The following is a 12,843-nucleotide window of genomic DNA, read 5'->3' on the forward strand; positions in this document are numbered from 1 at the left end:
TTTACAACTTCTTAAACATTAACTTCCCTTTAAAATCTACTTAATGCAGAGAGGCATATGTTGCCCTTCGGGCACACACAGCTGTGTTTATACCGGCTAGTAAGACTAGTGTAGACTGACGTTGTTGCTTTCCAAATCTTTTCTGAAAACTTAAGAGATTTTTCTCGTCAGCTGGTGCAGGATTTTATACTCTCTCACGGCGGTTAGATGAGTGACTCTTCCAAAGCCAAACATGGTGTCAAATAGAACTTCCAGGCCCCAGCGCCTCAGCACCTATGAAATTGTGTTCGGGGCTCTCATTGTCATTTTGGTGGTTCTCTGTGCTGCGCTAATTGCAGTGTCCTGGCTGGCAATCAAGGAATCAGAGACAGGTGAGTCCCGGGAGCTGGCTACGAAGGCTCAGATGGGTGCACCCCTGGCACCTCAGCTATCGGTCAGTGTGTTGTATTCATTGCTGTGCTTCATGACAAGATATTTATGTTGCACTCAGATGCTTTGCTGTAGTTCGCTTCGTAGAATGTTAGAAAAATCAGTTGGTCTACAATTTGAAACTTAACTCAGAATTCAAACATGGAGCTAAGTTAAAAATGTTAAGCATATTTCTTAGTTTCAACACATAACAAAGTAGGTTTTATGGACTGTGGGTTAATTCTGATATAATTCAAATCATAAATATTTTAAAACGTTTGTTGACTACACAACATTTGTAAAATAAAAAAATTGATAAACAATGTTAAAGAAAAGCAGTCTTTATTTTTAGAGAATGATATCTTTATTCTCTTATTAGGCTAACAGTTTTAATTACAACAAAATAAGAGAATGTGTGTAAATGTAGAATTATAAAGATCTGAAGCTGCCCGAGTAGCAAATTGCAGTAAACAGAAAAAAAAAAAAAAAAGAGGTAATTATTAGAGCTAAATTATATGTACCAACAACCTTTCAAGGCTCTTCAAAAGTATTCTCTTGTTACAACAAACCTATGAGTGACCCTCATTTCATAGGCGATGAATCAGAGACAGAGAATTTAGGTCACTTGATTAAATTTGCATCATTACTAGGTAGTGGAAGATTCCAAACTAGACAATCCAACTCTAAGACTTAAGCTCTTATATGCTATTTACTCATTTATATGGTAAACTTAAAAATATCGACAGCATAACAATAACCTGAGTATTAGGTTAATTTTTTCTGAGAAAATTTTTACAGTTTTTAAATTGTGAATTATTGTATATAGGGTCATATTAATTTTTTTTTTTTTTGAAAACTCACAAGGTAAAAACCTTTTCAGTTGGGTTTTACTAAGAAAATGCTCAGTCTTTGAGTTAGCTGTTTTCCTCTAGTAGATAAGTTTAAGTAAAATGTAATAAATATAATTTGTAGTTTTACAAAATACTTTCAATATAATCCCTAGTTTATTTAAATACTACAGCCATATGTGAGGGTTGTATTTTAAAGCAAAAGAGATCTTGCATATATTTTATATGAACAATTAAACAAATTATAGAGGTTCTCTTAGACTTATAGGAAAGCAGCTACTTTGGTCTTATTTAAACACTGTAAATAACTTCAAGGATATGTAATCATTTAAAAGTCCATTGGACCCTTAGATCTCAAGAAATAAACAAAAGTAAGTTATCTTCTAAGTAAAGTAGAAAATAAATATTTGTAAATGTGAATGTGATTTAATACTGAGCAACTTAATATAAAAAAGGATTCAAGTTAAAGTGATAACAAAACACAAGAAGACATAAGACATACTACTTTTAACACACATTGTTTTACTTTGTACTGGAGATCATTTTAGACTTACAAAAAGGTTGCAAAAATGGTTGAGTTTACGTAACCATTGCCCAGCTGCCCCTAATGTCAGTATCTTGTGTGTTCATAGCACAATCGTTGTGGCCAAGAAATTAACGTTGGTGCAATATGATTAACTAAACTGCACACTTTATTTCAATTCCACCAGTTTTTCCATTAATGTCTTTATTGTTGAGGACCCAATGCAGATTCCTACATAAGGTTCAGTTACCATGCTTCCTTAGTCTCCAACTCATGACAGATTTTCTTGTCTTTTCCTGTATGTTTTCCCTTGTCTTTCACATTTAAGCATGCAAATCAAAATGTAATTTTGAGTATTAAAAAAACAAAATAGCATAAATAATATATGTTACATCAATTATGCAATGAAAACTATTTAAACTCAATGCAGGTTTATTGTTTGAAATATTATTTCTAGTGTTTCTTCTGAACTGGGAAGTTTATTGTAAATATATAACAGATTCTGGCTCCTAGAGTCAGTCAGTTCTGTGCCCAAATTTCATATCTGTCACTTACAACCTCTATTAGTTTGGGAATTTTTCTTAGTGAATCTAAACTCCAGTTTACCCATCAAGGAAGAGACAAAATAGCATCTTGTCACACCAGGTCAATGTGAGAATTATGTATCGTTGCTATCACATGTTTTAGTTGAAATGATTCATTTTAAATATGAATATATAGCAAAGAAAATATTCTGATAAAGGCATTATGCAGGACTTTTTTGTTAGAAAACTTAAATGTTGACTTTATTGTAGGTGTCCCCCTTTTTGCCCCCCTTTGCCCACCTCCACCCCCCCCGCCCCCCGCCTCCCCATCCCTTGGCCTTCACCACACTATTGTCTTTGTCCGTGGTGCATGCATATATGTTCTTTAGCTAATCCCTTCACCTTCTTTATCCAGTCACCCCCACCTCCTCCCCTCAGGCACCAGCCAGTCTGTTCCATGTATCCATGTTTCTGGTTCCATTTTCTTCATCAGTTTATTTTGTTCATTAGATTCCACATATTAGTGAGATCATATGGTACTTGTCTTTCTCTGACTGACTTATTGCACTTAGCGTAATCCTCTCCTGGTCCATCCACACTGTCACAAAGGTTAAGAGGTCGTTCTTTTTTACACCTGCATGGTATTCCATGGTGTAGATGTACCACAGCTTTTTTTTTTGTCCACTCATCTACTGACGGGCACTTGGGCTGTTTCCAGATCTTAGCTATTGTTAATTGTGCTGCTATGAACATAGGGGTGCGTAAGTTCTTTCTAACTGGTGTTTCAGGATTTTTAGGATATATTCCCAGAAGTAAGATCACAGGGTCAAAAGGCAGTTCCATTTTTAATTTTTTGAGGAATTTTTTGAGCATTTTTTCATATGTCTATTGGCCAATTATGCAGGACTTAATGGCACATTTTAGTACCCATGTTTATACTCAATTTGTTAGCTTTTTCCTTACATTTTAAAATATTGAGATCATTTATTTTCTGCAGCATTCTTAATAACTTCCCTAATAATGATACCCACCATCTAATGGCAAAGAGTCATACATGCCAATTTTATAATTATGAGAATGAAAGAAGTAGCTTCAAAGCTATGTTTCAAAGTAACTCACACACTGAAATCTGCACAGCAGTCCTCATGCAGAAAATCAGCAGTGCTCCTGGATGCTAGATGTTCCAGAAGTAAGTGAAAGCAGCTACAGAACTTTTAATGGTCCAGCTCTCACCATGTTTCCCTGAATCAGTATCATAATTGGTGGAAGTTGATCATCCCTGTATTTTCCAACAAGAATCTCAACAGTGAAGAAAAGCTTGGAAATGTGGGGTGTGGATTAGACTTCAAAGAACAGAAAAGAAAAAAAAAATAGGCCAGAGAAGAAGTTTAATTTTTAATATTTTAAAACAACCAGATAGGGAAAAAATCAGCTGGTTTTGAAACATGAAGGCCGCAAAGAAAAAGCAAAAAACAAAACTACAGCTCGAACACATGAAGTAAGAAATTTATGTCTTAACCAGAATGTGCATGTTCTCTCTTATAATTCACATTTTAAGTGTTTTATTTCTTATTATTTTATTTGAGGCAGTATCTGGAAAAAGGTATAAAGCCAGAGGGATACTGAAAATCACATCAGGAGCTACATACAATCTTAATTTGCAAGACAAACTCTCAGTGGATTTCAAAGTTCTTGCTTTTGACCTTCAGCAAATGGTAAGAGGCTGTTTCTCTTCAACTGGTTTAAAACTTCATGACGTGGTTTCACTAACTACTTGCCAAAAGATACATAGATCCTGTTTTCTTACTTTGAAAATATTAGTAAATGAATGTAATATGCCCAGGGTGCTTAAGCTTCATCACCACAGAGAAGGAAATTGATCCTAACCCAGCTCTAAGCAGAACATAAAGATTATTATTTAAATGTTTAAACAAAAGTTTAAATCTTAAATTTAATATGCTTTTTATAACTCTCTTTTTTTAGATAGATGAGATCTTTCAATCAAGTGACCTGAAAAATGAATATAAAAACTCAAGAGTTTTACGATTTGAGTGAGTACAGCTCAAAATTTTTCTATCCAGAATCACAAAATAATGACTGATGTGCTGATATTTGTAAAATAATGTCACTACTTTGAGGAGGAAAGGAATATTCTAAATTTTCAACATTGTTATGAGGACTGATAAACTTTCATACTAGTAGCAAATAATAAAAATAACTGAGTGATGGACCTCATGTTACTCCTGAGGGTAAAATCTTACAGAGACACAAGGAGAAGGCTGAGGCTGAATGTGCGAGATACAAACACGGTGCCTGACTTGCTATGAATGTGTGGAAGAAGCCTGCTTATTACACTTCACTTACATTTTACATCATAAGAGAGAAGGGACCTATTTATTTGAGTCCAGAGAGCATAAGACTGCATCTAGAATAAAGTGAGTGCTCAATAAATGAATGACTCTTAGATGAATAGGATGGTGATATAATTCCACTATGGATACTTGTATCAGGAGTTCCCCTCGCTGCAAACTAACCAAAAGGCCTGAGAAATAAAGATATAAATCGGCAAGAAATTATGATGCCAGTGAGAATCTATATAAGTAAGTTAATAGGGGAAAGGTCCAAGAGAGGGAATTCCATTTTTTTTAAAATAGAGAACACTTCTCCTTTCTACAGAAATAAAATGGAAGGTAGCAAGCCTGGGACAGGAGGGAGGCCAGGCAGCGAAAGGCAGGACAAGCCTGGGGGGACCTGCCGTGCTCCATTTAAGCACTTAAGCAAGGGGGGCTGACGGCAACACCCCCCAGTTACAAATGTCCAGCTCACGTATTCGTCCACCATGGAGGTAAATAAGTGTTAGCTCTTGGGCTGTGGGTGCCCTGCAGTTGAAGGTAGTCATCGCAGGCAGGGAAGCTGCACATTGAGAGAGCCCCCAGCCCACAATTTCAAATGAAATCACAATATGAGTCCCAGACCAGAGAGCAGGGGCCTCATCGTATGTTTTCATGACAACACCAAGTCACCGCCTATAAAACATAAATAGTCATTCATTCTACTTTTATCCGACTATCGTTTAGGCAACAGCAGGTTTACAGTTGTTCATGTGGAAAAAGGCATGTGGGTTGTCATTATTACAATAGCTTTATTGACCCAAAAGAAAGTCCCAAGGCAACTGTCAGCCTCCTTTTGCCCCCTCCCGCCCCCCACCCCTGCACAGTCCGTGTCATAAGGATGCAGGGGAAAGAAAGGTTTGAACCGGCGGCCGGGCCCTTGCTTGCCTGCCCTGGCCTGGAATCCCCACAGCCGGGAAGGAAGTTCATTCTCATTCACCAAAAGAAAGAGATTCCTACTGCTTAAGCAGCTCCCTCGTGTAAGGATATCCGATAAAAATTAGGAACCCATGTTCCATGTCCCTGTGAACATCATCATGATTACTGTGTTTTGCTTTTTCTTTATAACTTCAGTTGCCAGAAAATTATTTCATGTTCTCAACCAAGTCTTTATTTCTCTGGCTCTCACCCACTGATCCTAGTGGTAGGTTATTAATATTTTAATAGGATAAATGTGTCTCTATTTCCATACCTCAGTCTTTCAAATACCTGATGACTGTTTCCAGTGTCGTTATCCTAGATGCAGGTACCCTGTGGGCTCTTGTCCCAGACACTCACTGCTTCCTTCTGTTTTTCCATCCCACCCCCGCACAGGTGTCACCACCAGTCCTGCAGTGTTACCTGTGTGCCCCCAAAGCATCCTGCTTACTTTTCCACTGCCTGGACCTGCACTTCTTTTTTATTAAGCATTGTACATCTTAGGATTCATCCTTCCATGCCATTAATAACCGGTCCATGGCACCTCCTCAGGGGACGCCTACCTGCAAATCTAGTCCGGGTTAGCAAATTGTACCTACATCTAAAGTAACAATCCCCAGACTGTAATGTGTCAGTTTGCCTGTCTTCCTACTAGACTATAAGCTTCCTCAGGGCACACAATGTATCTTTGATATCTGTATTTTCAGGATCTAGTTAATGTCTGGCTCAGAGTATGTGCTCTATAAAGTCCTGGCAAATGAATGAGCCATTTATTGAATGCCCAGTTTTGATATATTGAGTACTATGTTAGATGTTACATGTTTTCTTTTAACCCATGTTTTATAGGCATAAAAATAAGTATACTCTTACTTTGGGTTTAACTTTCTGTTAGAATTTTAATAAAAAAGAATTCTAAACTAGTTCTCATTGCATGTTCATGACATCCCAGCCCAGTAGCCAGCCAGCCCTGTCCCCACCTGTCTTCATTCCTGTGTGCAATGCAGAGGCTTCTACTTCTGTTTTCCAGGCCCATTATCTCTGACAGTAGCCTCTTTTATTTGCCCCATATCAGGACTAGACGCAGATGTGTGGACTCTTGGGAAAGGTTAACTTGTCTTTCTCCAAGTGCTATTTTTAAATATTTATGCCATTTTTATTCTGTGAGGGTAAAACCATGCATGCAAGATATATTTTTTTAAACTTTAAGCTATTTGTCTACTTTGAAGCGAGTGGAACTAATTTCTCCTTTCCAGTGTTGTAGAGGACTGAGTGTGGAGATCTGCATTAAAGCATCAACTCAGATTTATTTCTCAAAGCTGCTAAGGCTCCTTGAAGAGAGGTATCTCAGGGACCTACCTCTCCTTCAAGGGTCTGCCTGGCGAAACCTGCGCAGAGCACAATATCCAGCACAGAGTTTGTTGGGATAGTTTTCCTAATGGGACTTTTCATGTTCACATATTATAATATGATGGATATTTTTTGCTGAATATAGACTTTCCTATATAGGTCTGGTGGGTTATCAAAACCCCAGCATTTTCTTTAATATTAAATAAGAAATTTTTTTATTTCTTTGGATGTTAAAGTCACTATATTTGAAACTGTAAATTATTTTAGCTGAGGAATTTTTTCTCCTTATTTACAGCTACGTAGGAGGCCAATATATTCCTAAATCTTGTACATATTTTATGATTCTCAAATATTATACTTGTCAGTGCAAAAATACTTCCCTTAGCTCTATCTGAACTACTTTTAAATTGGAAGTGAGTTTTCAAAGTCTGCAAAGGAATTTTATGCAAATGTCTGTAAGATACACTGTAGGTACGCACTTTGGGAGACCGAAAGATAGCAAAAGAAATCCAGAAGCAGGGAAGGAAGGAACAAGCAAACATTTAAGTTTCCTTTAAAGAATCACGTATAAAATGGCATGTTTCACTCACAGGAAAAGTGGCAGACTCCTAGTTAGCTTTACGAATTATCTGAATTTTGAACTCCAGTTGGTAAAGTCAAGAAACAAATAACTGAGGTCTCAACTAAATAACACTATCCACACTCATTGTGAAAAATACATCTGATAATCCTTTAAAATACCTATTTTCCTTTTTGTTAGGTTGTAATTAAACTCGCACCCCATGCTTGTGTGTGTGTGTGTGTGTGTGGCCACTCTGCAGGTCAAGCACGTGGTGGGCTCCCCCTGGGAACACTTTCTGTGATTCTGCTTTAGGGAAAGTGCTTTGACTCCCTCCGAGCGGTTAGCAGTTGGTTCTTTTAGGAAAGTGCTGTTTCCCCTCTGTGGCAATATGCGGCCTATTCTGCCCTTTAGCACAGATGACTCACAGCGTTAGCAAAGAAAAGACTTTTGTTTACTCAGCAACCCTAGAGGTTATTCGTGTCATTAAGGAAAATAAGAGATAAGTGTGACTTATTGTACATGGGCTCTCTGTACAATGATAGGATTTATCTGCTTTAAAAAAACAAAACAAAAAAACTCAGATATTCCACTGGAACTGAAGTGAATATGGCCATTGTTTCTTTTATATTTCCCTAAAGGAAGAATTCTCATTTACCACGATAAATAAAATCAGTCTCAGAGCAGGGATACAGAGATCATCGCTAAACTACTAAAATAACAGCTTTAGTGTTCTCATTAGGTGAAACACAAATGTTTATTATGGTTTTTCTGATTTCTCCTATATGTCTCTCTTATCTCAACATTTATACTGAGTAAGAAAACAAATTTTAAAGAATACAACTATATGTAGATCTAGGATCTGTAACTCCTGTTCTTGCAAAGCATAAATTATTAAGTGCAATGCATAATTCACCAGGAAAAAACACATCTTTCATAGAAAGACGTTTTATGCCTGAGGATGCACTAATCCGGTTACTTTCAACTCAGTGAAGGAAAAGTCCAGATTCGTGCTTTCTCTACCAAAAATACCTCACCTCTTCTACTCCCTTAAAAAAAATTAAAGCAAGTATTCAGTCAAATTAAACACATTGAAATTACATAAAGAGAAAACTCAGATTTAGTCTAAATTAAAACTTCTGTGCAACCATGGGGAAGGAGACGGCGTGGAATTAAAGGCAGAGAAATTAGCGGGTTTGCTCACTCTCACTTTCTGTTAACCGTATTTAATCCTGTCTGCCTGACTATCTGAGGGGTGAGGGTGGGGAGGGAGACAGAAGAAAAGGGAGAAAGAGAGAAGGGAAGGGGCTGGGAGAGGGAGGAAGAGAGAAGAGGGGAGATTCTATCTCCTAGAAGTGTGGAGGTTATGAAGTACCTATTCCCAACCGCCCCCCAACCCCCCAAATACAAGTAGCTGTTTTCCTGATCTATTTGGTTATAAAGCTCTGGTAAAAATGCAAGATAAGTGTAAATGTGCATCCAGGTAAATGTGTTTGCATCGTCTCTCCTTCACAAATAGTTCATAACGGTATCAACAGAGGCGGTGCTGGGAGTGGGGATGAAAACTGTATAAAACCACATCTGGGACACATCTGCCTCTGGGTCCCTGACACTAATAAGCTGTATAAGCCCAGGCAAAGTTGCCTACATTACTCTGAGCCTCAGTCTCCTCGTTGCTGAAATGTCAATTGGACCAACATCAGGTGCAAAAATAGAGTAACCTTCCTTTTCTGGAGCTTCTGTTTAAATACGTAAGCGGTGAGGCCTGAGAGGGGCATGGCAGTTAGGATAAATTGCAGTGAACAGAACACATAACTAAAAGTGCCTTAAACAATGAGTGTTTCTCCTCGGATATCACAAGAAATCTGAAGGTTTCACCGGAGGTTAATTCAGGTGCACAATCACAGTAACATAATCAATAATTGAGGTGCTCTCCCCTTTTTTATTTTGCTATAATCAGTTTGTCAACCATAGCTTGCCTCATGGTACCAAGAGGGATGTGGCAGTTCCAGCAATCACATGCAGACATAACAGTGTCAACAAATAGGAGCAATAGTCTACTATAAACCACTATTTATTAGACATGAAAAAGCTTTCCAGGCGTCTCCCACCATCGTCCCCTCACATTCCATTGACCAGGGTCTGGTCATATGTCCATGAATAAAACTGTCATTGACATGAGGAAGGGTGGGAGAAACCATCACCTCTTATGAGAAAATGCAGAGCTATTCTCAAATAAAATCAGGGATTGCCAGTATGGAAAAATTAGCAAGTGTGGAAGAGTAGATAAAAATAGTGTCTGTGACAAAATGTATCTTTATCAAGGACAGCGTGTGATTTCATGTATGGGTAAGTTTGGGGGACCCTGAACTAAATAGTTACTAAGGAGCTCTGTTGCTTGCAAGATTTGGTTACTATGATTTAAGCAAATAATTGGGAAGCTGAACATTGTAAGACTTTTAAATTATCCAGTAGAGGTAAAATGTGTAATTGTTGTATCAGAGAATCTCATTTACTTCAGAAATGGAGAAACAACTACATAGAAAGGAATAATTTCTGTTAAATTATGAACCTGAATAGTAGCTCAGGCATTAAGAAGGAATATACTCCCAAGTGGAGGTGATGATCTACTATATAGTATATAGTAGATCCTGTATATAGTCATGGAGGAAAAAAACAACATTTATTCTAAGTTCTACCAAGATAGATATAAGGACAGATACACAAAGAACTCTTCTGGAGTTGATGAAATCCTTCAAGAAGATCATTGACTCATAGATATCGTAAGGCTATGAGCATAACATATCTTTGGAAGTAGTAAAGATACCATGCAAAATTTGGTTCTTCTTAGTCTAGCTCTTAAGGTTCCCAGTTTACCCTGAGTACCCCCAGTTTCCTGAGAGCCACGGAATCAGAGCTAAAGTTTGTCTACCAAGTGGTTGTATCTTGAAAGCATAGAGTGAGGGAAATAGAAAGGTAGGCAGGAGAAGAAAAACATCTCTCAAGTATCTTTACTGGGCCAAAAATGTATCCTTTTTTTTTTGTTTCTTTAAACCGTAAACAAATAACCAGTGAATAAAACTTTTTAAGTGCATGCTGCGGAGCAGAAAATAAAATAAAAACGAAGGTGACTCAGGCTATAGAATTGAACTCTAACGTGATGGTCTGAGGTGATGTAGACAAGATAAATCCTGATCCTGGACAATAAGAATGACTATCCTGTTAATCCCCAATAATCCAGGTATGCTTGTCTTCTTTAGATCCCTTAAAATAGAGCATATTTGGATTTTTGTTTTATTAAGAATAGAGGAAATGTAGATATAGATTTGTTGTTATAAGTTTGCTATCAGGTCTTCACAAACTGTACAGGAAAATTTTCTCGGAAATCAGTGAAACTACCTTTGACTTTTCTCTACTTAGAACTTATCTGTGAGAAATCACAAATCCACATTCCTCATTCCTTCAACCAGTAAAATAAGAGCAAATGTCATGAAACCACTTGATTGGGTTTAATTTGACACAAGTGACTGGGGAACAGCCTGGCCTGGAAATTTGTGTGCTAACGTGGAACTCAGAAAACCCAGACTCCAATTCTGGACCTGTCTTGTGTTCATGGTGGGAGAGGGGGGAAATAACATTTAGTCTTTTAAAGTTTTTATTTTCCATCTGTAAAATAAAGATGATATTTGATATTGCCTACCTTGCACAGGTGTAATGAGAAGTGACAGGCAACAACTGCAGAGAATTTTAAAAACACCCTATGTGAATTGAGCACAAATCATCGGAAGAAGGCTGACTCTTTCCTCTTATGTCACCTTTTGCTTTGCAGAAATGGCACCGTTTTAGTCCTATTTGACCTTTTCTTTGGCCAATGGGTGTCAGATGCAAATGTAAAAGAAGAACTGATTCGAGGCATTGAAGAAAATAAATCCAGCCAACTGGTCAACTTCCATATTGATTTGAGCAGCATTAATATCACAGGTATCTGTGAACATTATTTGATTTCTTTGAATCATTAAGCTATGAAATTAAAATTCTAGTGATATACCAGGAAGCAATGGGATCACCCTTGACTTCAGGAACATGTCTTATTGCTTGAGGTAACACATTTTTTTGAGAAACGTGAAATACGGAGAAACCATGTTTGAAGAAATACAACAGTGAGGGAAAGTTTATAAAATATCAAATATCAAAAAGGTTTTAAAAATATTGGCATGCATAAATGTTTGTGGGTCTCATCACATTCTTGGCATTAGTCCAGCACACCCCAAATTTCTAGAAACCCTTCATCAGAAAGTGACACTCTAGTTTCTGAGTCATAGACATTATTAGATGACAAAGTCAAGTGGGAAGTCCAGTTTCAAATTGAGAACTTAATAGAAAGAGAGCAAGAAACATGAGAGGTCAATGAGTTTCATTCATCCTAGTTACTTATTTATATAATTAGAAAACTTTATTTTCAAAATGACAAATAATTTTAAGGTAACAAGTCAGAGGTGAAAAAGTTAAAAATAATAGCAGACTATATGTCTATCAATGCTTATTCTAATTGTTTCATTCTAGACAGCCCCCATTCAATTCAACAAGCATTACACTGTGGTTGAGAGCAATAAAAATCACCCAGGCCCATCCAGGTCCACAGTCCCTTATGTGTAAACCTTGGGGCCAATTATGTTTTGTAATTCAGAAATTTGAGGATGTAAGAAAGCTAATTAACCTACAAATATCCACATCAAGTAGACTAAAGGCAAACTCCAAATAACCTAATGTCAGTTAAAACAGTTTTGCTACAGAATGAGATCAGTCAATATAGGTTTGCCCCTGAATCAAATATAAAAAAACCATGTTCTGTTTTGTTTTCGTTTAAGTTTTGTAATTGAAATTGTGGAGCTTGCTTTCCCTTACAACATTGGTTCATCAAACAGTTTCCTCTTTCATTAAGTCTCCTGATACATCCTGTGGTACCTGTTCAGTGAGAAGACAGCTAATGTTTTTAGTGCATATTTACTGAGGGTTTGGTACCCTGGAGCAAAGACTGTTCCACATCTTTGTCTGATATAGATGTGCTGAAAACTGCTACTATTATTAGCTAGAACAGATACGTTACCTATCAACACAATTACTCTTCATATTGATCTTATTACATGATGTGTTCACTATGCCCATTTTGCAGAGCAGACTAACATAGATAATTTTGGTAAATTGACTTAAATCACACAGCTATTTAGAATTGGATCAAGGTTTCTGACCCAGGTGATTGGACCCTAATATCTGTGCTCTTAACCATTAAATTAGAATTTGTCTGTAATGGTTTTATCTTTGACTG

The 12,843-nt window shown here is 37.2% G+C and overlaps 1 protein-coding gene across 1 annotated transcript in view; it reads left to right on the forward strand.

The window, feature by feature from the left end:
- Positions 1–232: 232 nt before the first annotated feature.
- Positions 233–12,843, forward strand: part of TMPRSS15 (transmembrane serine protease 15) — a gene marked incomplete at both ends in the record, with an annotated part of 91,975 nt that continues 79,364 nt past the window's right edge. Inside the window, 4 exons of the mRNA XM_081138831.1 lie at positions 233–371; positions 3,894–4,018; positions 4,287–4,354; positions 11,347–11,498. Coding sequence (XP_080994957.1) covers positions 233–371; positions 3,894–4,018; positions 4,287–4,354; positions 11,347–11,498 — 484 coding nt within the window. The remainder of the gene's footprint in view (positions 372–3,893; positions 4,019–4,286; positions 4,355–11,346; positions 11,499–12,843) is intronic.

The sequence above is a fragment of the Miniopterus schreibersii genome (assembly GCF_964146895.1).
Source record: "Miniopterus schreibersii genome assembly, chromosome: 5".
Classification (NCBI taxonomy): Eukaryota; Metazoa; Chordata; class Mammalia; order Chiroptera; family Miniopteridae; genus Miniopterus; species Miniopterus schreibersii.